General features: G+C 43.9%; 1 protein-coding gene across 1 annotated transcript in view; it reads right to left on the reverse strand.

The window, feature by feature from the left end:
* Nucleotides 1–19,916, reverse strand: part of Xkr6 (XK related 6) — a 225,335-nt gene extending 205,419 nt beyond the window's left edge. The window contains 2 exon segments of the mRNA XM_028884160.2: nucleotides 19,133–19,620; nucleotides 19,623–19,916. Coding sequence (XP_028739993.1) covers nucleotides 19,133–19,620; nucleotides 19,623–19,886 — 752 coding nt within the window. The 5' untranslated portion in view covers nucleotides 19,887–19,916.
* Nucleotides 19,917–26,829: the final 6,913 nt, after the last annotated feature.

Consider the following 26,829-nt stretch of genomic DNA (forward strand, 5'->3'; position numbering starts at 1 on the left):
GGGATCTGCTGGACAGAAATGCCCATAAAATAGAATTAAGTCCTACAATAAAATCTAAGGGCAAAGAGGTAAGAATTAATAATACAAAAATACATACTGGATTTGCTAGAGGCCCTTGGATGGAAGAGCACCCATCATTTTGCTGAGTGCATGCTCTGTCACTCCTTTGTTTGGTTTCTAACAACCTTTACATTCTACTTCGTTTATGCTAAGCACCAAACACATATGCATTTTGCCTTTGGGGGTGGGTGTTATAATTACCTCCCTTAACTGATGGTAAGACAGCTCCGCGGCTTACCTTAGCACACAGGTCCAAATGGCATTTCTCTGGTCCCTGCCCTAGCCCTAACCAAAAGATACAGAAGGAACAAAATTATACAGAAACCTCAAAAGGACACCGTTCACTAGTACAGCAGGCCCACTCCCTTACAAAGTTCGCTCACAGGCTAATGTGAAAGAAGTGTGTTTCCACCTCTCCTGCAACACTCCTGTCTACAACAGCGAAAGCAAGAGCAGCCCGGCCAGCACTGTTTCCTCCCTGACTCCCCACTGGGTCTGCCTATTCAGGGGCAGGAAGTCAAATCATCCCACAGGCTTCAGCTTCAATTCTGAGAGAGCAGTGAGGTTTGAAAGTGCCTCAAGCAGAGTCCACAGTTCTCTGATCCTTTTCAGGCTCTGACTCTGCCACTGAGTACCATCCAACCAGGCTAGGAATGAGGTCAATTACGAGAGTACCTGCTCGACTCTCTCTCCTCCTCTCTGCCCCTGGGGTTCAGACTCTCTCCCCAGTACTCACTCAGAGCTGTCATTAGCCCCTCTCCTCTCCATGAAACAGGCCCTACAGTTAAGCTATTCTGAGTCTTCTCTCCTATGGACTCCTGCGGGGGCAAACGAAAGATATGAAGAGGTGGGGAGGGAGGAAAAAAAAAAATGAAGCCAAAATTCAGAGGTTCCTGTTTTAAGTCACCATTTAAAAGACATGGTGGGCTGGCTAGGGTATGACCCAGGGAAAAAGTGCTGGCCTATCGATTCCCAGCATCACAAGAAGTAAAATATACAACGTATGGCCAAAATACAAAGGAAGACACAAGGCCAGACATATGCGCTGCAATAGTGAAGACCTTAGATCTAAGATGGCCTCTTCTTTCCATCCGCTAACTCCACTGTTCTTTACCACTCGCTTGTTTCTCCATCGCCCACTCATCACACGTGACACAGCAGACAGGTATCAGCCCTGGACACCTGAGACCTGACTCCCATACATACATCACCCCTTCTTCAGGGCACAAGGCACGGAAGCTTACAGGTAAACCCCACCTGCCTACACTCCCACTTCACTCACTAGTGGGAGGCTCCAAGGAGATGGTGTGTGTGTTTGAGTACATCAAGTACTCAAGGTATCAACAGGTTAAGACAGCTTTGGATATAAGCAACCCTCAGAAGAAACATGCCAGTACTAAGTAATCCAACCTGCACCTCACCTCCTATGACAAGGAAGTCAGGTCAACTACCTCCTGTGGTTTTAGGGAGAATTTTACCAAATTATAGCTCAGTTTATACCTACCTAGACAAACAAGACAGGGTGGAAGGATTGCTGAGAGAAGGGTACTCATTCCTGGTTAATAGCATACTAGGGTCACAACTTATTAGCAATCCATTTTCTTCCTCCCTCCCCAACTCAGTCTTCAATATGAATATATGTTAATTCATACACTGTACTTCTGCAAATTAACAGTGAATCCCAATACAAGAAATGCCTCATCAAGGACAAAAGTAGCCAAGAGACACCAGGAAGACAATATATACTATTCTTTCATCCAAAGACCTGAAATTTTCATTAAGATGGTCTATTTTAGTCTATTTCTATTGCTATAACAGAATACCAGAGACTGGGAAATTTATAAATAATAGAAAATGACTTGGCTCATAGTTTTGGTAGCTGAGAAGTCCAAGAGCATGGCAGTGGCATCTGGCAAGAAACTTGCTGCACCCCATGGCAGGCAGAAAGGCACGTAAGACACAGACCAAGAGAAGGAGCACTGCTTCCACAATGAGCCCACTCAAAGACAACTGCCCCATTCCCACAATGGCCCTAGGACAATCACATGGGTTCCTAACAAGTCTCACTTCCTGGATGGTTAACTGCCCGGCTTGGTCTTGGAAATCTAATCCCTTGAGGGAATGAAGAAAGAACAGATACACATACCAAAAAGCTGGGATTGGGTGGGATGTGCTAGATCTGATGGAGACATACCAACAACTCCATTCGACCCTGAAACCTCAGTACATTTATTTTGTACAGACCAGGAGGTCTCAGTATGAGGTCCCTGTAGAGAAGCATCTCAAGTTACAGTCATCCCACAGGAAGGAAGCTGTGGTTGCTAGTTTATACACACACACACACACACACACACACACACACACAGCCAACATTCAAATTTGGGCCAAAGGAAGAAGGCTTTGCATTCCTCTGAGCCTCACCCAGAGGAAGGCTATACAAACTGCCACAGGTCTGAGGCACTGGTATCTTTGACATGGCTACTATCATGCCAATAACACACATTCACTCAGGGCTTCCTCTGCTTCCCACAGTTAATCTTGACTATCGACTTGATTATCCAAATGATACAAATCTCTGGTGAGCTTCCCAGAGAGATGAACTAAGGAGGAAGATCCACACTGAATGTAGGTGGCACTACCCCACAGGCTCAGGTCTCCAAACGAATAAAAGAGAAAGTAAGCAGACTACCAGAATTCACCTCTCTCTGCTTCCTGACTGTGGACACAATGTGGTCAGCTGCCTCACATGCCATATTCTTTCTGCCATGACAGGCTGTATCCTCAAACTATGGGCCACATAAACCCTTCCTCTTTAAGTTGCCTTTGTTGGTTATCGTACCACAATCATGAGAAAGGGAACTAAACACTTTCCAATCACATCACACTGGCCATTAAATTTTAACCTGAGTCTTTTGAGACACTGAAACTATCGCATGGTCATTTCTCACTCCCATGGAAAATGAGACTGTGTCTTTCCTCAATAAAAAGCTTTGCACTGTCTCACTATAGGACAGTGAGTCCTGAGAAGCTTGCATGCAGTGGTGCCTAATGCTGCTAAACAGCTCTAACCTCCCCAATCTGCAAACTCATTACTAATACCAACTACCAAACAGACAAAATAATACTTTCAACTGCACTTAAGTTTTACCAATAAAAGCATAACTATAAAGTTGTACATAATGAAATTGGACTCGTCTTTTTGGTCATTTTGGAAACGTATTTTCACAGCAGAGAAAACACCACAAAACTCGGGCACTGGCTGTGGTATGAATATCTGTATCTCACCGAAATTCCCAAGAGTATGGCCTTAAAGGGTAGGGTCTTTAAGCAGCAGAACCCTCAGGAATGGGATCAGTGGCCTTAAAAAAAAGAGTACCAAAGGAGCTAAGTTGTCCTTCCCACCAGGTGATGAAGATAGCAAACGTCCAAAGTTCTTCATCAAGAACCAAAGTAGCCAAAAAAAAAAACAAAAAACAAAAAACAACAACACCAGAAGAGTGGTATGCACTGTTCTTTCATCCAAGGACCTTAAACTCCTGATAATCTTAATCTGTTTCTGTTGCTCTAATAAAATACCTGAAACTGGGTAATTTGTAAACCAAAGGGTAGATCCTCACAGAGAGCAACCAAATATGCCAATACCTGGACCTGGACTTCTCAAGTCTCTGGAACCATTTTAAAAATAAATAAATAAATCACATCTTTTGGTCATAAGTAACCCCTAATATAATATTTTGTTACAGTACCCTGAATGAACTAAGAATCAAAGCTTCTTTACTTCTAATATTTCTATACTTAAGACAGGAAATAGCAACAGTAGCATTCCTGTAAAAGTAAAGTGAAAACACAAGAAAAGGGTCTGAGAGAGCAATGGGGCATCCCTGTCTATGAAGCAAATGCTTCTGTGCTTTCTGGAAAGGATTCCTGCAGAGTCCGATGGGGTGATGCTGGGAGATGGCAGAGGAGGCAGCTCCAAGTGCAGAGCAAGCATCCCCACGTGAAACGTCAGGAAGGAGCCAGTTGTCTACCAGAGCTCTGCAAATCAGTCAAAAGCTAAGCCACCAATGGAACCTGGAATCAAGGAAAAGGCAACTAAATATACAGTTATAAAAGGCAACTAAAAATGGTTAGCAAGCTTACAGCATTCTCACCTGTCTTACCTGCCTGGCACAGTAGCCCACGTTCCCAGACCGGGACTCTCATCCCAGGTTCCAACAGGAGTACAGCTGACTTTCTTGTGCCATTAGTCAGTAGCTGTTCTGGTCTGTCACAAAGACCTGCTGCATACCCAGCCCAAAAGTCACCCAGGCTGGAAGAAGGCTGGCAGTGCTCAAGATTACCTGAGATAAAGCATCACAACTGAGACATAAGATAGACCTGGGAGACCCCATAGGAAAAGACAAGGGTGTCCTTGGGAATTAGGGCAATGAAAAGCAGCAAACCTGGGTTGGGGATTTAGCTCAGTGGTAGAGCACTTGCCTAGCAATCGCAAGGCCCTGAGTTCAGTCCTCAGCTGGGGAAGGGAGGAGGAAGAAAGAAAAGCAGCACACCCATGGGAGGACTTCAGAAACCATACACATGCTTGGGGTAGGCTACCGGCTCAGAAGCCGCAAGAGGAGCCCCTAAGGGGTTTCACCTTAGGTGGAATCTGTACCAGACACCAGTCTGACTAACTGGTCAAAGTGGACCCAGCAAGGAGCCAACTGGCAAAGACAGAGAAGGGTTCAGCTTGTCACTTGTTTGGTCCCCCTTCCTCCCCACCCACTTCTGATGATTGGGATGATGAAACAAAAGATCCACAAGTTCAAGGCCAGCCTAGGCTAAAGAACAAACTTAAAGCCACTGTGGGCACCTTAGTGAGACCCTAAAATAAAAAGCACTTTAAAAGAGTTGGAGGAATAGCTCAGTGGTATGGCATTTGCTTATCATGGTCAAGACTACAGGTTCAATCCCTATCTTAGTTAAGGTTTCTATTGCTGCAACAAAAGACCATGACCAAAAAGCAAGTTGAGGAGGAAAGGGTTTATTCATCTTACACTTCCACACTGCTGTCCATCACTGAAGGAAGTCAGGACAGAAGCTTGAACAGGGCAGGATCCTGGAGGCAGGAGCTGATGCAGAGGCTATGGAAGGGTGTTCAGCAAACCTTCTTATAAAACCCCAGACCAAGGGATGGCACCACCCACCGTGGGCTGGGCCCTCCCCCACAGATCACAAAATGAGAAAATGCCTTACAGCTGGATCTCATCGAAGCATTTCCTCCACTGAGGCTCCTTCCTCTCGGGTGACTCTAGCTCGTGTCAAGTGGACACACAAAGCCAGCCAGGACAACCGACCCCTTGTCAGCCTGATACACAAACTCATCACTGTTAAACCACAACCCTCCCTTTCTTATTCATCCCCAAGATCTCATATTAAAATCATAAATAATTTTAAAAGTCTCACAGTCTACAAATTCAAACACATTAAAAATTCAGTCTCTTTAAAATATCCAATCGTCTTTAAAAGTTCAAGTCTTTCGCCAATGGACTCCTTTAAAAATCAAAATTAAATACCTTCTTCAAGAGGCAAGAACCAGGGCACTGTCACAATCTAAATCAAGCAAAATCAAACTCCAACAGTAGAAATAACTCAATGTCCAATTATCTGGGATTCACTTGTGATCTGGACTCCTCCAAAGGGCTTGGGTCACTTCTCTGGCTCCGCCCTCTGCAGCACACACAGTCTTCCAGGCTCTGGCTGGCTCCACTCCACTGCTGCTACTGTTCTTAGTGGTCTTCCCATGGTACTGGCATCACCAAAACACCAGGGTCTTCTGCTGCAACTAGGCTGCACTTTCACCAATAGCTTCTCCTAAGCTCTCCTCATGGTGCTAAGCCTCTACTTCTTTGCAGGACCCCTTCAGTCCTGGGCCTTCAATGGCCACTGAGGCTGCATCACCAATGGCCTTTCCTGGCCTCTCATAGTGGCAAGCTTCAGCTGCTCTCCATGACTCCTTCATGCCTTCAAAACTAGTACAACCTGGGTGATGCTTATACATTACCAAGTCCAACAACTGTCAGCATAGGGTATATCCTTTGCCATCTCTGGAAAAAAAAACCTCTGCTCTCAGGAACCAAATTCCAGAAGATTTCACCTCAGTGATGCTAGTCTTTTCTTAATCACTGATAATTTCTTAGCTCCTGTTGACCAGCATCATGTAACCCAGCAAAGCAAAATTTTGCTTTAGTAGGCCTGGTATCTTGTTAATCACAGATGATTCTTCAGTCCCAGCTAACCAGAACCAAAGGATCTTAATTCAAAATAACCAATGGTCATGACTGAGTCTTTGAACTTCCCTCTGACACTTCACAAGCCAGGCCTCCATCTTCTGCACTGCTCTTAACATTCTTACCTTCCAAGTTCCCACAGAACATCCCACAGAGCTTTCAACACTCAATGGCTCTTCTAGCCCAAAGTTCCAACATCCTTCCACAATCATCCCAAAAACACGGTCAGGTCTGTCACAGCAATACCCCACTCCTGGTACCAATTTGTCTTAGTTAAGGTTTCTTTTAATGCAACAAAACACCATGACCAAAAAGCAAGTTGAGGAGGAAAGGGTTTATTCAGCATATTGCTGTTCATCACTGAAGGAAGTCAGGACAGGAGCTTGAACAGGGCAGGATCCTGGAGGGGGGAGCTGATTTGGAGGCCATGGAAAAGAGCTGCTTACTGGATTGCTTCCTATGGCTTGCTCAGCAAACTTTATAAAACCCCAGACCAACAGCCCAGGGATGGCACCACACACCGTAGGCTGGGCCCTCCCTCACAGATCGCTAAATGAGAAAATGCCTTACAGCTGGATCTCATCAAAGCATTTTCTCCACTGAGGCTCCTTCCTCTCTGATGACTCTAGCTGGTATCAAACCGATACACAAACTAGCCAGTACAATCCCTGACACTGAAATTCAAACACTACAACAATAACAATACCATAAACCTCCAAACAACCACACAGGTCAAGGAATTGGGTCCCTACAAAAACACTTTAAAAAAATAAAGGGGTAGGGGAAAGGTGATAGTTCTCAATACAAAAACCAAAAAACAAGCAAATACTAGAGAAGGGGATGGAGGGGATCAGATTTACTGAAAGAGCATAATCCTCAGACATCTGGGCTTTCAACAACAAAAACAAACACCAGCAGACCCAAGCATAAGGAATACAAGACACAGGAAGTTTAAGTCCATTCCAAAATAATGGAAAGTACCTAAGAAGGTCATTGTATTTACAATGGCAAAACTTTAAAGCAATTTCTAAAATATAAATTCAGCATCTATCTATAAATTCAGTATGCTCTGGCAGGTAAAATGGAGAACATTACAAATCAATAAAAGAGTCCATTCATCAAAGATACAATACATGAAAAATAAGAAAGGAAAATAAAGTAGAGTATGACCAGAAGCAAGGATTAACAGAACTAAAGGAAAAATACGAAGTTCAACAAGCCTTGTTCCAGAGTGGATAGAACTTCAGAAAAGACAAATAATGAACAAGAACATTGTACCGCACCATAAACCAACTATATTAGCAGCCACGGTAGACACTACCCCAACAGCAAGAGCAGATGCTCTGGTTAAAGGTACCTGAACCCAGCACAGGAAAAGTGCACACTGCTCCACAGAACAGGTCTCTGTCCATTCAAGACGGCCGAGAGGGGACAAAGCACACTCAACAATAGCACCCCTACGTTTCTCAACCAAAGCTTCTCCCAGAAGCCATCAGGTTGACACAGTGGTTCTGGGCAGTCTCCACAAACACATGCCTGCCTCCAAATAAAATCGGTCTACGGAGGTGATGCAGAAGAGGTGGGGGTTTTGTTGATGTTTGCTGTTTTCCTGTTGCTTTTTCTTAACTGCAGAAAAGTATTCACATAAATCCATTTTAAACTGTGACGCTCTTCTCTTCCTCTATGGCTGTCTCCAGGTGTCAGCAGGAGCAATGTCAGAAAGCATGCAAACCCCAAAGAAAGACCTCAGGAAAGTCCTACACATGACTCATGGAGAAACATTTACTATAACTAAGTTGCTCCCAAAGAAGGCTGAATCCAGCAAGCAGCCCACAGCCAGTGCAGCTGTTTCAGACTACAAATTTTATCAGTCTTATAAAATCTTGCAATGATAGTTAAGTCACTAGCCTATCAACAGTGTACCTGGAGATGGGGTAACGCATTAAGCACTTTGTGCCCTGCATAGGAAGACTCTAAATTTAAAGCTGTAAGTCCAATTACATGTGGACTGTGAACCTTCTACATCTTTCTTCTCAACTCACTCTACCACTTTCCTTACCTCCACTGCTGCTGTAACTCCAGTTCCAGGGGATCCAACACCCTCTTCTGGCCTCTGCAAGCCATGAGGCATGCACATGGTACACATACATCCATGCAGGCAAACATTCATACACATAAAGTAAAAATTAAAATACCAAGTGTCAATAAGCGCTAGGAAAATCACCATTGGCTGAGAACAGCGCCATGTCCTCCTATAAACTCTCCTGCCCATGTAGCCCGATTGTTAAGCATCTGATGAAGCAAACTGACAACAGCTGTCATCTACTCTCCCACGAGACAAAGATGACAAGGGGATGGCAACTGCACCAGAAGGGTGTGGCGTCCCCAGCACCACCAATCTCAGGAGTCCAACACTCACTCTTCTCCCTTCCAGATGGTGAGCGGCGCTCCACCCACTCACAACAAGTGCAGGAGCCTGTCCTGTACAGTCCTTCCCCACAGCTGCTCAGGAGCACATCTGGGCAGCAGTAAGGAAACCAAAGTGTATGGCCAACTAAATCTTCCTGCAGCAGGGCGCTACACACCCCAGCATTAGAGCTGCCAGCTGCTGCCTAAACACTATTTTCCAGCATTGTCTGAAGGCTAGTACTTACCCAAATAGATTTTTAAAAGAAAATGAATGCAAAATATTATAATTATTAGAAGATTATTATAATTAGGTATTCTGTTCTTTTCTTTGATACAAGGAACAAAGTGCCTGCAACTTGCAAGGAACACAAAGTGTCTTCCTTTAGTTGCTTTTTAATTGTCTTGGAGGTTACACCAATCTACAGGGCAGACACCTTGACCTAAGCGTTCTTCCAATTACAGATGTCCCTTCAAGTCTCCAGTAAGTTCATCAGGTCTTCTTACGATCCTATTCCACAAACGCCAGTCAAGCAGAGGAGAAAGGAAAACGGACAGCCATAGGGTACTACCACCTTCTCAAACATCTCATATCCACCTTGTGGAGAGCAGAGTGGTCTCATACATCCAAGGGGATTTAGCCTCTCCTTTCTCTAAGACAAGGAAAAAGAACATGAATTTGTTATATATATATATATATCAATCAGATCTGGGTGAGTACTCAAAACCATTTTTAAAATTCTGATGATCTACTATTTCAACCTGGAAGTAATACATGGTTCCTCAGTCCCATGCCTTGATGAGATCCAGCTGTAACAATTTTCTCATTTAGTGATCAATGGGGGAGGGTCCAGCCCATGGTGGTGCCATCTCTGGGCTGTCGGTCTTCATCTACCAGACCAATGAGCCTTCAGCACATTTTTCCAAACCCTTCTGAAACACATCATCTTTCTGTGTGCCAGCAGCAGCCATGTGGATGCAAGGTTCTTCTTATGAACCATCTTTCTTTTATAGCACAGTGTATAAAACTAGACAAGAATACAAGCCTGCAGCTCATCTCCCACCTTAATTTGCATTTAAAGGATGAAAATGGGTATCAACCTCTGACCCCTAGGTATGAGATGCTCTGCTCAGCAACTGCGCACTCCCCCATGAATGTCACATGAAGACCTTGTAAAATGTTTTTTACAAGGATCCCAATTCCTGTAATAAATGTTTCCAACCTGGTATATTGCCACAATCTGCCAAAAGTTCTGGAATGTATTTGTTACTCTCATTACATAATTTGCAGTGGACCCTCTCATCTGAGAAGATCTTATTACCCACACAAGTCACAAATTGACTTCTTAAAAGAAACAAGAATTTTCATCTAGAGCTCTGCATGGGCTCATTGGTGGTATATTACATAAAGGAACCTTAATTATTAAATAGCTGCTAAATAAATATATAGTTAGTATTTTCATGTGTCAGTGACCCAGTTTTAAAGGCCATTTAAGAATCAGAGAAAATATAACCCATTATTAGTAGAGAATTAGCAGAGGGGGTGCTTTAAACAGCAGTTAAAAACTTCCTTTCTGGAATGGTGGGTGCCTATTGTTAAACTATCTTTTGGACTTGACTAAGAACTTCTAGAACATACTGATCTGTCTCAACAGCACATTAGGTTTAGTTTCACATTGAAACTACGCTCAGATAAGTAACAACTTTGTAAGGAATTTTCAGATAATTTTAATCCATCCCCACGAATTATTAACACAAAAATTAAATAGTATCCAGTATATCTTAGTACATAGAAAGTTCCAGATTTAAGTAAAATTTTGCAAGGTTTTCTAGGTAAATTATTTGATGATCTGTAAAATTAGCAGGTGGAAATAAAGTCACTTTGGAGAGCCTGGGTTCAATGAAAGTCCCACGGAAGGAGGAGAATTTCTTTAAAGGGGCAATAGCTGTAGTTAAAAATCAAAACTCAGCCTTTTCTAAATCAGATAAGCTTCAAGTTTTAAAACTTGAAACACTGACTAGGTATGGGGCCACAATACCTTGTGAAAGACATTTTTACAATAAAACATCAACAGGGCCTAGGAAGACAGTCAGCCAAGTACGCAGCAAGCGTGAGGACCTGAGCTGGATTTCCAGAGCCCCAGGGAAAAAAAAGTCAAGTGTAGTGACGCACACTTCTAATCCCAGCACCAGGAAACAGAGACAGGTGGCTGTCTGGAGCTCACTGGAAGCCTATGTGGTGAGTTCCAGGCACTAATACATACATACATACATACATACATACATACATACATACATACATACATGTCAAGGTGAGGAGTGCCTGAGGAACAGCACTCAGGGATGTCTCTGCACATTTTAATTTAGGTGTATTTAGTTTGGCTCAGGCTTCAAATCATTAAACTTAGCTCTTAGTTTTAAAGATTAAATAAATAGTTAACTATTTTCTAGACCCAATAGACAATATATTTTGAAGGGGAAATATGTAACTGCACAATGGATGCCTGACAGGGCCCCCAAGCAACTTAAAAACAACCACAACAGGCAATCTCTTCTTAGACTCGACAACCATTAGCATATACGTGTGTGGGCTTTTATTAATTCTTTGACAATTTCATACAATGTGTATTGACCACATCCATCCCTCTCTCTCATAGACACACGCATTTGCCACTGTAACCTGAAGAGTAGATGGTTTATGTAGTTATTTCTTTCTTGGTCTCATTCCACCAAAATGCAAACTCCTTTCGGCCTGGAGTGCTAGCCATTCTTGACCTAGGTAGGCATGGCCACTGGGCTCACCTCTAACCCTGTCATCTAAGTGGAAGTGGTATGTGTCACTCAAGGCAGACATTGAAGAAACATGCCCACCCTCTCCTATCTACGGCTGTATGTTCTACAGGCCGAGGGAACCAAGTGCCAGAGAAATGTCCGGGCTACCCAAGTCAAGACCACCTGCAGCTAGGACTAGAGCAACAGCCCACAAATTCCTACTGTGTTATGCAGCTGAGGATGTGTGTTAGTTGCCATAGTGTAGAAACTAACAGTGATTAGCCTACAGGCAGATCTGCTGCTTCCCACTTAAGTAACTTCTTGATTTGGAAGATCTACTCATCCTTCAAAAAAAAAAAAAAGTAAAGAGGAAAAAAAACTATGAAAACAGATTGTTTATATTGCAGAAAGCAGTCTGTTTATTCTACCCATCAGTCTTTTCCCTGACAACTGGCTACTGTTGCTCTTTTTGTTTACTGTGTGCTCAGATGAATTTTAATATAAATCCTCGCTATAACCACATAACAAATGAAGCAAATTCCCAAATCACTCAGGTTCCAGGCACGCTATTCAACAGGATCACTTCTCATCCAGTGTCGAGGTCACAGAAGCAGACACTTAAAAGGGGGTTAAAACAGCCCCTTTGCTTCTTTACTATACACAAGGACCAACTAAGCATGAAAAGAGTAATCCTTTTCACTTGACCTTGGAACACTGCACCATCTCACCCAAGCTAGACTTCCAGCAGAACCTTGACACTTCAATGGCTGCATCTTGACATCGCTCAATTCTAACGGATGTCACATGTCTACACCACAGGCTCCCCCATGTGCGACTGCCAAGTGGGAACAGCAGCATGTGGGGAGTGGCACTAGCCTGAAGCCCCATCTTCTCAGCGTTTTCTGCAGCTAGCTATCCATGTTCTCACAGACAAGGAGAAAGATGGCAAAGAGGAAGACTGCCTTCCAAAAGAATGCTGAGAATCTTACCAATACCTTCCTCTGGGGCCAGCAGGATGGCACAGCAGATCAAGGAACTTGCTACCTGTGTTCAGTCCCCAGAATTCAAATGATGGAGGAAGAGAACCAACTCCCACAATTTGTCCTCTGGCCTCCACGAATATGTGTGCACACACAATACTGTTTTATTTATTTTTTTTAAGGATTCTACATATGAGACTCAAGGAAGACTCAGAATCACCCAGGCTTTCGGCCCAATGAAATGTGTATGGCAAGTGAGCCTTGCTATTATCTGTATCTGAACTTCATGACTTTTATTACTGGTCTGCTTAAAAAGTTAGTTTTAGGTAATTTGTCTTTGTTCTTTTCTCCATAGCCCTGATATTTGTAGTTTGTGGTTTTCCAGAATGAAAATCGTCATAGTGTTCAAATAACGACCCCTGACTTATTTCAAAACTCCAAAGAAACTTCTGAGTCAACGGAGTATTTCACTGCCTTTGAGTGTCAGATGTCTCCACAGCAACATTCATAATTTTAAGCACACTATAGGGTCACAGCAATTATTTGATTATTATATAATCTACATTTTCATCGACCCCATTCCAGATTTTAAAAAACCTTGTCAGCTACTGTTTAAATACCTAAGTTCTATTAAAATCATCTACAGAGGCTGGAGAGATGGTTCAGTGCTAAAGAGCACTGACTGCTCTTGCTGAAGACCTGAGGTTCAGTTCCCTGCACCACACGGTGAATTACAACCATCCATAACTCCTGTTCCCAGGGACCTGGCGCCCTCTTCTGGCCTCTGCAGAAGTACACATACATACATGCATGCATGCATACATACATACATACAGGGAAAACATTCATACACAAGAAATATCAATTAATAAATCTCCGTAAAAATTGCTAAAACCATCCACAGAGTCCCTTTCATAAGTCTTACCTCAATAAACCTAATCTGCCTAGAGCTTAAGTTTACAAAACAACCCTAAGTGACCTACAATGTTTTCCTTTCTCCTTAAGAACTACTCTTGTAAACACTGTGAATTCAAGATGATGCAACTGAGTTCTCACCCCCTCTAGAACAGTTGGGGAACTTGCTAGAAACCTAGATTTTCAGGATACTTAGAGTCTTTCTTTTCTTTGACAATTTACCTAATTTTTTTTCTTTCCTTCTTTTTTCTTTTTGCCAAGTATAGTGGCACATGCCTTTACTCAATCACTCAGAAAGCATAGGGAGATGGCTCTCCATTGAGTTTGAGACCAGCCTGGTCTACATAGTGAGCTGCAAGCTAGCCAAGGTTACATAGTAAGGTTTATCTCAAAAAAAAAAAAAAAAAAAATCACTTTATATGCATAGGTGTTTTGTTTGCACGTATGTTGGGAGCCACCTGACATGGGTTCTGGAAACTGAACTCAGGTCCTTTGGAAAAGCAGCAAATGCTCTTAAGAGTTGAGCCATCTCTCTAGTCCCTAATATTTTAAGATTCCTGGGGCCATCCCAACCCCAGAACTCATAGACCAAAATCTCTTGTGATGGATCTGAGTATCTGACTTTGGAGTGAGCTGTGAGCCTGATGCACAGCTCAGGCTGACAAGTGAGCACTTTGTAACCTTGTGGCATTTCCACCAGATTAACGGAGAATAAATAGAGAAAGCTTGTAGATGGAACTCCAGGTATAAATGGTAGCCCAAAGGGAGTCAACCCTGACATAAGCCTCTTGGCGTTGTGGATTTATAGGGCTAGAAGCCATCTACCCTGAGAAGAGAGTTGTACAGATTGCTGAAAATGTTCTCAAGACAAGAACCTCAGCTCTGTGTCACATCTGATGGCATCATCAGCTACAAGACTTGAAACTCTGCCCCAATGCCAATGGGATCTAATGCATTAGACTAAAAGAGCAGGGTGTCAGAGAATCTCACTCATCTACCAAGTGGCCCCAGAGCATCAGGGGCACCACAAGTCCAATTCTGACTAGTCAGGAGAGCAAACTCGCAGAGGGAAGCAAAGTCACTGAGGATGCCACACCAGCTCACATGGCCTTCACACTGGGAAAAGAACGCCGTGGGGGAGAAAAGTTGAGATGTTGCCAAAACTTCCCTCCACTAGTGACCAGTGGCAAAGGTTACATAACCCCTCCAACCCCACTCCATCTGTAAAATGGGTGCAAAATTTAAATTACATGATACATGTATAAAACAGAACTTGATGTATTTCCCATAGTCCTTAGGGATTTCCCAGTTTCTCTTGCCCTCTCATTACCATTCCATAGTCTCATGAGTTACTTCTAGTAAGTGTTCACTCCAGCTGACAGCAAGTGTCCCACACCCACCCCTTCCAACCCTACCCAGGAACTGGGGCAGTGCAAAGCACGCTTTAGTTCCCTTTACTTGTCCCTCCAAAATGAGCACGAAGCCTAAACTCTTTTTTATGACAACACTCGCTGGGCACCCTCCAAAGGCAGAGCCAAATGCAAAGGCCAAAATGCTATGGCATGACCAGCATGGCCACAGACATGCAAACTCAGTCACACAATTCCGAGTGCCAGAGCCTCCAAGAAAATGGGCTCACTTTCTAATAATGGCTCACTGTACTCAAGTGAAGTCTGGATTGACTCGTCGTTATGACTGACTCACACACCCATTACCCCTGGGAAAGCACCTGAAAAATAGTGCCCACAAAGCTACACAGTAAACTACATTTTCACCAATTAGTGCCAAGAAAGCTTGCACTAAATAGGTCTCAATCACACTCTAATGCTCCTCAGAGGCAGGTTCACCATACCAAATCACTACAAACACAGCTTTTGCTGGTTAGTTTTATGTTAACTTGACATAAGCTATAGTCATGTGAGAGAAGGGAACCTCGAATGAGAAAATGCCTCCATAACATAAGGCTGCAGGCAAGCCTGTAGGGCATTTTCTTAATTAGTGATGTGGGAAGGCCCAGATGGTTGTGGGTGGTGCCATCCCTGTGCTGTGGTCCTGGATGCTATAAGAAAAGCAGGCTGAGTAAGCCGGTAAGCAGCACTCTCCATGGCTTCTTCATTACCTCCTGCCTCCCGGTTCCCATCCAGTGTGAGTTCCTGCCTTGGCTTCCCTCAAGAGACTGTCATTCAGGGTATGTGAGCCTTTCCTTCCCAGGTTGCTTTTGGTCATGATGTTTCATCACAGCAACAGAAACCCAACTAAGACACAGCTATTCTTCCTTGCTCCAAGTTGGACTCAGCATGACAGAGATGTCAAGCATGTGCCATCTTGACAGGAAAGACAAGGAGAGCGCTCCACTACATCACGGGAAGCATGTTCTTAAACAGGTGCCACATTCTCTCCAAGCAGACTCCTGAAATTTTATATTTTAAAACATGCGGAAAAAAGAAGGCAGAGAAACAAGTATTCAGTGTTTAATGGGATTAGTTTTGACAATGTACAACTTCACTGATATCTTTTCTTAGAAATATGGCCCACATCAAATGATGGATTTCCTAACCTTAACCTGAATGCCGTGTAACCACATGAAATAGCACAATTTGGGTCACAAATATGATAAAGGAAACCAACAGAACGCCAAAGACCTGCAGTAAAGGACTGAGTCAATGTATGCTTATACATGTTGACAAGCAACTACTTGCCAAGAGGTAGAAACAAGAAAAGAGTGAAAACCTTTCTCACAGGCTCTTCCGTATGAATGATTTCAATGCAAACAACATGCCTAGCAGGTATTAATGAGCAGACTTTGTTCTCGGAGCATTTCAAGCAAAGTCAGTCCAAAAATAAAAAATGAAAATCCTTCCTCAGTAAATACTGCTTTTGAAATGCAGCAACAGAGATGAAACAGCTTTGCTGAATTATCCTATCTTCCAATATTGTAACTCTCTGAGTTATGTAAAGATTAAAATTCAATCTGAAAGTTTGACATAATAAACACACAGGCATCCTCCATAATTTCTTCCCAGTGAAGACTGAAAAGTTAATTGAAGGTGGGGGGAAATACAACACCCCATTTCAATTTTAAAAGCTTAATCTAAACTTCTCAGTTTGTCCCAAAATCTAGACTTCAACTTTGCACAAACACAATTAAGTTTGGCTAAATGAGTCATTGGTGGGTGGCGGGGTGGGGGTTATCCTGACAAAAAATACTGACACTTAACTCTAACTTCATTGGTCCCAAAAGCTTACTTCCAACTGATGGAATGGGTCACATTAGATTTAATTCTCTCAGAAAATTGAACGTGACACAAACATCCTCATTGCCCATATTCACACATGAGACTAGAAGACAGCAATTTCAGTCTGTTCAAACAGAAGCTAGTTGTCAAATACATGCTGTAAAATCCCTACTAAGAGAGTTCAAGATCACTCGCATACCCACTTTTTGACCCTCTCCCCTAACTGTTCATACCAGCCTCCAAATTATATCTGAACAATTATATCCCCAATACTGATTCAGCATGAATTATTTAGGGAAGGGGTTAAAATTTAAAATTTAAGATTTATTTTGAACGTGTTATTTGACCAGCTATGCTCATAACTAAAAATTTTACTCTCATGTTCCTAACTTTTTATCAGCAGGAAACAAATTACCTGCAGACAAAGACAACTAGAGTAATGGTCACCGGGCTGAACCAGGAAAATCAAGACCCAGGCTCACTTTTTCATGAATCTGCACATCAACTCTGTAGGACAATGTGTTAATTCAATCTCATGCTTTCTCAGATGTTCTGATGAGTCAGAATAGAGAGCTGAAGAAAACATTCAAAACACAAACTTTCTTCCATCTAACCCAAGTTATCAGCTGAGGTGCTGAGGCCTAAAATCTACTTCGCATAGAAGATAGTCTAGACCAGTCTCCTCAGGAAATGTACCAAAAGGATTCATCCCTGTGTAGGCTTTACTAGAAAAATGGTTCCCCTTGTAAATGCTGTCACTGACAAAGTCATTGGTTCCAGAACACACTGAAGCTGATTTAAGTCGGAGGGCACAGGGTGACTAAGGTTTCAACGGTTTCTTGATGTAGCCAGTCAGGCAATGAGGTAGACAGTGAGGTAAACAGTGAATGTAATCAGTCAGGCCGTCACTGAAGTAAACAGTGAGGTAGATGAAAGGCAGTCGGTAGACAGTGAGATAATCAGTAGACATTAAAGTAGACAGTGAGATGGTCAGTGAGAACAGCCATGGTAATCAGTGAGGTAGAGAGCGAGCTAGTCAGCAGACAGTGAACGTAATCAGTTTGGTAAGGCAGTCTAGTGAGGTATTCAATAAGCAGACAGACTGAGACAGCAGACAGTGAGATAGTGAGGTAAACAACTCGGCAGTCAGTTAGGTAAGCAGTGAAGGTAATCAGTGAGGTAAACAATGAGGTAGACAATGAAGATAACGAGGTTAACAGAGAAGGTAGTGAGATGATGATGCAACCAGTGAGGCAATCAGTTAGTGAAGTAGTCAGACAGACAGTGAAGAAATCTAGTTGGTGAGCTGGTGAGGTAGACAGGCAGGGGAAAGGTAGATAGTGAGGTAGCCAGTGGGGTAGCCAGTGAGGTAGCCTGTCAGTGAGGTAGTCAGTGTGAGTAAAGCCAGTAGGATAATCAGTGAGGCAGACCAGAAAGGTAGTCAATGAGACAGTGATGTAAACAGCGAGGTAGTCAGGCGGTGGGGTAGTCAATGAGGGTAGACAGTGAGGTAGACAATGAAGGCAGTCAGTGAGGTGAAGAGTTAAGGGAGTCAGTGAGGCAGAGATGTAAACAGTGAAGCAATCAGTCAGTGACTTGGACAGAAGGTAGACAATTAACGAGGCAGTCGGTGGGGTAGCCAGTCAGGTACTCTACGTGGTTAGGCAGAGAGGTAGACAGTTAAGGTTCCTTGGCAAGTGGTTTTGAGGGATGCACCTGACGCACTAGGACTTTACAGAAGGGGGGGGGGGAGAGAAGGAGCCTTGAGGCCAAGCTTGCATCTTGGATGTAAACAGAAATCACACATAGGCCTGGCCATTGAAAACAGAATAGGTGCCCCAATGGCTCAGTGATTTTCCAGAGGTGAGAGTTAACATCAAACGCTTGCTGCCATTAGATACCATCTCATTTTTTCCCCCTGTCACTGGAAAAGGGCACATCTATTCCAGAAAAAAAAAAAGTCATTTTTCCTTCAAGGAGGGCAGAGGTGTGGAGCCGTTCGCAGGGGCTGGGGTTGCAGGAGGAGGAGGGGCATGAAGGAGTGCTTTAAGGAGAGGCCCCACACCGGCCACTGCAGAGAGAAAACGGGAGGTGGGGGAGAAAAGAAATGTCTCTCGGGGAAGGGGGGGTGGGTGGCAGGGCCGAGTGCAACCGGCTGGAGGAAGCCAGGTCGACCCCCTCCAGGATGCGAGCCAGAGTGCAGAGAGCGAGCGCCGGTTACCTTGGGACACCGGTGGGGGGGAAAGGGGCAACCAGGATCGAGGTCTGCAGAGAAGAGGGAGGGCAGAGGCAGGGTCTCCTCCAAGTACGACCCAGGGAAAGAGATGGGCAAACAGGGATCTGGGGCCTCCCCGGGGCCAAAAGGCGTGGCCAGGCATCCTATTGACCGTCGCGAGACGCTAGGACAGCGCGCGGCTACCCTGCTCAGCCCAGCCCGTCCAAGGGGCCCGCGCGCGGCCGCAGCCCCCCGCCCCCCACCCCGCAGTGCTCTTACCTCCACACCTGCCCCATCTGCAGCAGGTGGATGACCGACTGCCAGATCCACACGGAGAGGCGGCACAGACGCTGCGCCCCCGGGGTGGCCGAGCCCCCCGCACCCGGGCCGCCGCGGGCCGCGCCGTGGCCGTAGCCGGCCCCCATCATTGGGGGTCCCCGGCTGCTGAGCCCCTCCACGGCGCCCAGCCCGCCGCCCGTGTAGTCCTGCACGAACCAGCGGAAGCTCAGGCTCTGCACCAGCAGCGACGGCACCAGCACGAAGAACAGGGTCAGCCCGAAGCAGCCGTAGTCCCCCTTGCGGTAGTAGTCGAGGGCCAGCCACAGGTCGGTACCCACGTCCCCGAAGAACACCAGCAGCGCTAGCACGATCCACAGGCAGTCGAGCCACGGCCGCTCCACCTGCGGCGACGCGGGCTGCGGTCGGCCGGCCGAGGGCGTCGGGGGGTGGCGGCCGGCGGCCCCGGGCGGCTGCAGAGGCTGGTCCCCCCGTCGGCGGCGGCGGCGCTGCGGCGCGGCTTCTTGCCCAGCAGCGAGCGCAGGCAGGCGGAGCGGCAGCCCCAGTAGCACGAGGAGGTGTTGCAGCAGTGGCAGATGTGCAGCGAGCTGCTCTCGCCGGGCTCGCTGCCGTCGCCGCCGCCGCAGCCGCCTCCCCCGGGCTCCCCGTCCTCCTCGCCGCTGCCCACCGCCTCGTCCAGGTTGTGCAGCTGGGCGAAGCCCACCCCCACGCCACCGCCATCGGATTTCGCCGCCATCTTGACTCTCTTCCCAGCTCCGGAGGTTGGGGGGGGAGGGACGGGTGGGGGGAGAAGGCAGGGACCGGGGAGGGGGGGAACGAATGGAGAGGAAGGGGGGCGGGGAGGAAGCGGGGGAGCAGACGAACGGGGGGGAGTGGGCCAGGGAACCCCCTCCGCTTCCGGGCGGGTGGCGTCACTTCCGGGCGAGCCCCCCAATCGCACGGCGCCCGCAGCCTCCTGGCCCTACCCTGCCGGCCAAGATGGCCGCCCTCCTGTGCCTCAGCTGCTGGGCGGGGGACCGGGGGGTTCTCCCCGCCAGGGCTCCCCTTCCCCTCTTCCGTTGACCCCGAAACCCATCAGGTTGACCCCTCGGCGTTTCAGAATCCCGCTGGGCTGAGTGAGGCGGTCCAAAGTGTTCTCTGGAGGAGGCAGTGCCAGACGTTTTGGGGTCCCCTTCCTCTGCGTCGCAGCTCTCAGCTTTGCTCTGGGAGGAACGCCCCCTAACACCCGGCCGGCTTCTGGCGGAGGGGCGGGACCTCTGAGGGAAGGGGCGGAGCTAGTGCAAAGCAGGTGATTACTTGTCACTTCCGGGAGATAGGATGACCTCATTGTGTAGTTAGACACCCCCCCCCAATCAAAATGACTGTGTCTCACCTCTTGAGCTGTTTTGGTTTTTTTTTTTTTTCTCTCTCTTACCTCCGTGTTATTTTCCTATCTTGAGGGGCTCTAAAAAAAAATTACATAAGTCAGCATAGATTCCACAAACTTACTGATTCACACTTTAGGCACCTCTCATCTGTATTGACCTCCTGATTTTCCTGGCACTTGATAACTTTCCCATCTTTTGTAATAAAGTTTCCAACATTCCCTCAAGAAAATTCTAGGAAAAAAATCTAGCTAGAAATCAGCCTGGTTGCCTCTCTCATGTTGTAGCAAGAACTGAATGGGCATCTTGTGACCTTGAATGTTTTCTGCACAATCAAACATTTCCACCAAACCTTTTATTTTTAGTGTAATTTTAAAACTCCCCAAAGACCTTAATTTGAAAAAAAGAGCTTAAGCTGTATGTATCAATTATTTGTTCAGACAATTTCAATGTGTGAAACTTGTCTTTGAGAGTTTTTGGGGAGGTGCTAAGGCTCTGTTAGTAAACATGGCTTCAAGTGAGTGAAATTTTTGTTAATGTGCTATATCATTAAAATAGGTGCGCAGTATACTATGTAAGCTTGGCTTACAAATGGCACAAGCGAGGCAGCACTGAATGGATTTGAATTACAATGCTCTTTCAGTGGAAGACACAGCAAACTGCTTGCTTCTTACTGATGAGCTGAAAGGAGGATTTTGAAGAGAAAAAGTAAAAAGAAAGCACCGGGGTTTTTCTCATCAACCTCTGTAGATTTTTAAACCCACTTTCCGTGAAGTCTAATAACGGCAATAACTTCTTTTAGAATGCTAAGAAGACAAATAGGCAACATGTTTATAGCATTGAGGTTCTGTAGAAAAAAATTACTTTGACAACTTTAGTAGTTGCTTTGATGAATATGACATTTAACAGTGTTGGAGCTCCTCAAGTTTTGAGAATGACTGTAAAAGATGAGACTACCCCATTGTGAAACACAAGTTTTCCTGAGTATATATGCCAAAATAAACCCTATAAAGACTGAAAAAACTGCTTGGAGAGGATTTTACTTACACATTAGAGAAAGTGATTCTAAATTCTACCTTTTGAAAGAAACCACATATCTGCGTCTTTTATTTCTTATTATAGTTTAATCATTTTGCCTTCTTGGGTAATAAAACAGAACTAACAGGTAAAAATTATTTCTGCATATAGATGAGAGACTGCTTCTTTACTGGATTTGAAATAATAACACCTTAAAGGCGTGTGTTGAATACAGTTGCTCAAACTTGGATTCTAGTTTCATTAAGTTGGTAACATGAATTAACAAGATAATCTCTTTAAACCTCGGTTTTCACCTTTATATCATGGGAATAATACTTCCTTCTTTGAAAATGTGCTCAGTAACAATCTATTCAAAGCTCTCAACATGATACCACATAGGTACTAGACAATAAATAAATGGTAACTATCTGTGTTATTGTTGCCATTATTGTTACTGTTATGTTTGCATCATGCCAACATATATCTACTTAAACTCCATGAAATAGATTTGGTGGCTCTAATAAAAGAAATCATTTTGAAATACTTCCAGGAAATGAGTGCAATTAATTTGTACTTTTAAATATATTTTCTTTATTTAAACTGTGGAGCTATGAAATAAGATACAAAAGCAGGCAGTAATAGCATATTTATGATTCTTATTTCTCTGTGCCCTGAAAGAACAGAATCCACTAGTGAAATTAGCTAAGTAAATTACACTCACTAAGGCTTACAAAAGAGACTATGAATCAAAAAGTGTCACAATTGAAATTTCAAGTAGACATAAGATTCAGTCTTTCCAAGTGATTTCAACTTTGTAATTGCTGGCTCAACAATTTTATTATTCTGTCTTTTTTGGAAGGGGAGAATATATTCTCCAATCCAGAGGGTTCTAAAACTACAGTCAGTTATGGTGATAATAAACCTACCACAGAGACTTACTGAAAGATCAACTCAAGGCCTCATGCATGCTAAGCATGTGCTTTACCATCCACTTTCACCTAGTTAATCTTTCCTGTTCTAGTCAGCCTTTTCTTGACAGCTTGGCTTTGACATGGCCTTGTGCTAAGTGACCACTCAGGCCTACTAAAGCACCTTTGTTAGAGTGCTAGTGTGGCTTTTTCCTAATCTTTTTTTTTTTTAACCTTTGCTTTCTATGATTCAGTCAGTTAAGGATTTGACCCTATGTTTCTACTACTATGTAAAATGAAAAGCTAAAAAGCACAGCATGGTACAATTACATATAAATTAATTCTAAACACATTCAAAGAGCTTTTATGGGTATGGTAAGGTGGTTTTACCATATGGAAGTTGTGACATAAATCCTGTTTGAAAGCCCTTGGAGTTTCCTTCTTAATTCCTTGCTATTTTCAGAAAGGCAAAGAAGAAAGTTGGTGTTGAACCCTACTGTATATTAAACACCCTCCCAGATCGTTCCTTTTAGATCTTACAGCAGTCCCAAAAGGCTCAGGAGTTCCTTCTCCATCATAAACAGCCCTGCTAAATGACATCTCCTGAGTCATACCCTGTGCCATCCACTCTACCACCATCCTGGTCCAACCCACTAGTGCCACCCCTAAGGATGTCGTGTCACTCACTGTGTTAGTTATAGGAAGGACCCTGTCACAGTGCAGTGATGACACACATCTCAGAGACAGAACATTTGAATTCCAATCTGGGGGTGACCGTCAGCAAAACCTCTTTGAGAGACTTCTGCATACGGTCCTCACATGGTTTTGAGCCTATGTAAGCTTCCTAACAGTAAGTGTGCATCCCCCTTATCATCCCCTTGCCTTCTACAGTAAGTGTGCATCCCCCTTATCATCCCCTTGCCTTCTATTTTACTGACTTCTATAGAAATGGAACTTCTTTCAGAACGGCAGAGTAAAGTTAAAGAACCTGGTATTTTGACATTTGATGTTAAGAATTGAAGTTTAGGCTGGAGAGGTGACTCCATGATTAAGAACACTTTCTCTTGCAGAAGACCCAGGTTTGGTTGCCAGCACCCACACCAGGTAGTTCACAACCACCTGTAACTCCTGTTCCAGAAGGTCTGATACCCTCTTCTGGCATCTGTGGGCACCTGCTCCCATGTGACATAGACTCACATAGACACACACACACACACACACACACACACAGAGAGAGAGGAGAGAGAGAGAGAGAGAGAGAGAGAGAGAGAGAGAGAGAGAGAGAGAGAGAGATGGGGGGAAAGAGAGAGAGAGAGAACTGAAGTTTTGGCTGGTGGTATAAAATGGTATAAACTCTACAGAGGAGAATTAGACACTACTTGCCGAATTACAAATGCAATTACCCTCTGAGACAATAACCTTCCTTATGGAAGTTTATCCCTATAGATAAATATGCACACATCACAAAGTACAAATAGGGCTAGAGATATGACTCATCAGTAAAGAGCACTGGATGCTCTTCTAGACAACCTGAGTTCAATTCCCAGCACCCACATGGGGGCTCACAACTACCTCTGACTCCAGTTCCAGGGGATCTTATGGCCTCTAAGGTCATGAGGCTCACACATGTTACACAGATATACATGCAGACAAAACACCCATGTATATAAAATATTTTTTACATTTTTTATTTTTAAATATTTTTTCAAATAATATATTTTGATCATATTCTTTCCCTTCACCCAAGTCCTCCCAGATCCTCCTCACTTTTCTACCCACCCAACTTCATTTTCTTTCTCTCATTATGAAAACAAAAACAAACAATGACAAAAAAGAAACTACCAAACCATAACCAAAAATGCACACATAACTTACCTAGTTTCAAATTCTTGGCTTCATTAACATTGTCAAATGTGCATTCTATCTCATGAAGTGGTTGGGTAGTCCCATCACATTTATGCCACTGTTGCAGCAACATGTATATCACATCATGATCACAGATACACATGTAGCCAAAACACCCATGCACATAAAATAAACTTTTAAAAAAGAAAGTCTATGTATAGTCATATAACTCAGTTCTTCATGTAGCATTTTATGATCACATGAAAATATGAAGGGGGTAAAAGATCCAAATGTCAATTCAAGGGAACAACTATTAGATACATTACAGTGTGTATGTGGCAGAATATGATGTGGTGATATTGAAAATGTCAATTTTCGGGGGGGGGGGGGTTGGGGATTTAGCTCAGTGGTAGAGCGCTTGCCTACCAAGCGCGAGGCCCTGGGTTCGGTCCTCAGCTCTGTTAAAAAAAAAAAAAAAGAAAGAAAAAAAAAGAAAATGTCAATTTTTCCTGTTAGTTATGCAGAATGAGTTTTACAATGTTGTGTTATACAAAAGGAACAAAGTGCAATGCACTAGAACATGCTCTGTTTTTTGTAAGAATGTAGAAGAGGTGCGTTTATTATCTGTTCATTTTGCTTATTTCTATATAAAGCAATTTTGGGAAAAGGGCCCAAGAAATAATTAAAACAATCAATTACATATAGAGTAGTGTTCTAGATGTGGCAAAATTGTGTGAACAGAAGCTGGGATATAAAAATAATAAGGTTGGAAGGTGTTTGGAGGTGGCAGGTGATGTGTGCATACCTACCGTGCCACAGAGGTGGATAATACAGCAGGAGCAAACCCTAAGAGGCCATTATTGATAACAGCATTGAAGATTCTGTGAAGACATTGTTTGGCTCTAAGAACTCCTAAGTCTGACATTGATGAATTGATGGAAACCTTTCTGGAGCTTACGTATGTTTTCATCTGTGTTACCTAAGCAAGAATATGAGCTTCATGAGTTCACTTCCCAAAGAGTGTTACAGCTTCATCATGTATACACAACTTCTGTGAAATGGACTAATTACTCTCAACTAAAGGAAAATGAGAGGTGAGCACCAACAAATTAAATCAAAAAGGCATTTCTGAGAATCAGTGTGATACATATGTCCCCAGATTGAGCATTTGAGATTGAAGAGAGGAATTTGGCATTTTTACAACAGATATCAATCCCTCAATTTCCTATTTCAACCCAACTATAGCACTTTGGACAAGTTACTTCAGCTCTCCATTTTATTTTCCTTGTATGCAAAAATGGCTAATAGACTGTTCCTCCACAAGCTCTCTGTAAGATCAGTCATGGTACACAGTAGGTGCTAAGTAGGCACTGGTCCTCCCTCCCTAGTTACTTTCCTGTTCGCTCATTGAATCTGCTGCCCAGACTGCCACAGACTAAATTGCTTACAGCCACAAAAACGTACTGTGTTACCCTTCCCAAGATCAAACTCCAAAAGGCATCTTGCTGGGCTAACCCTCGGTGTTGGCCGGGCTGTGTTCCTCCTGGGAACTGTGAGAGAGGATGTGCTTCCATGCCTTTTCTGGAGTCTTGAATCTGTCAGCATGCTTCGGTCATTTCTCTTTTCCATCTTCAGAGCCAGCCATCACTTCACTCCCACCTCTCAATTTTCTCCTTTCTCACTCTGACACCCTCCCGCCCTCAGATGAGGGCGGGATTTTGCCTTGGTGAAGACAGATTTTGTGTAATACACCAATTCAAATGTTCGTTTCTTCCAAAAACACCTTCTCCAAACAACCAGAAATAGTGTTTCCCCAGCTCTGTTGGCGTCCCTTAACCAGTCAAGCTATTACATAAAATTAGCCACAATGGACGTTAACAAAACAGACAGGTTTGGATTCCAATGTCAACACTTTCTTTGTGAATGTATTTGCTGGTTATAGAACTTATATTAATTCAGGTTGAGTTTCTGAGTGTTAAAAATATTACTTTCTGTGTGCCCCCACTACAAAGCATGTGGTAAGAAACTCATAGGCTTATTGGATGATTTCTAAATCATAAGGAAATACAAAACCATAAAGAACTATTTTCATCCAAGTAGAGGCCTTCTATCTAATCTCTCCCATTTATATTTTGTTTGTTTCCCCTGCAGCCCATTTACCATCACCAGATAAGATGGAATGGATCACTATTACCTGCCTTACCAAATGCAAATGGCATGCTTAGTTTTCAGATCATCCATAGCCTCCTTCCACCTTACACAGTTATTAATTTCCACCATTAGCCAGTGCACACCCCAGACAAGGAATTGCCCTTCTTGGGAACATGTATCCTGCGTTTCTCCATGCTAGACCTTCTGATCTTGCTTTTTAGTCATTTCCAAAGTCTTCCTCCTCCACTTTTCCTACCATTGTTATTCGAACCAGTATTTTCAATGAAGGGGAGGTAAAGGAGACAGCTCAGTGGATAAAACAATTGCCACTAGAGAAACCTAGGGAAATACTGGATGAATGTGGTAGCCACCCGATAATTCCACACTACTCAAA

The sequence above is a fragment of the Peromyscus leucopus genome, chromosome 9 (genome assembly GCF_004664715.2).
Source record: "Peromyscus leucopus breed LL Stock chromosome 9, UCI_PerLeu_2.1, whole genome shotgun sequence".
Classification (NCBI taxonomy): Eukaryota; Metazoa; Chordata; class Mammalia; order Rodentia; family Cricetidae; genus Peromyscus; species Peromyscus leucopus.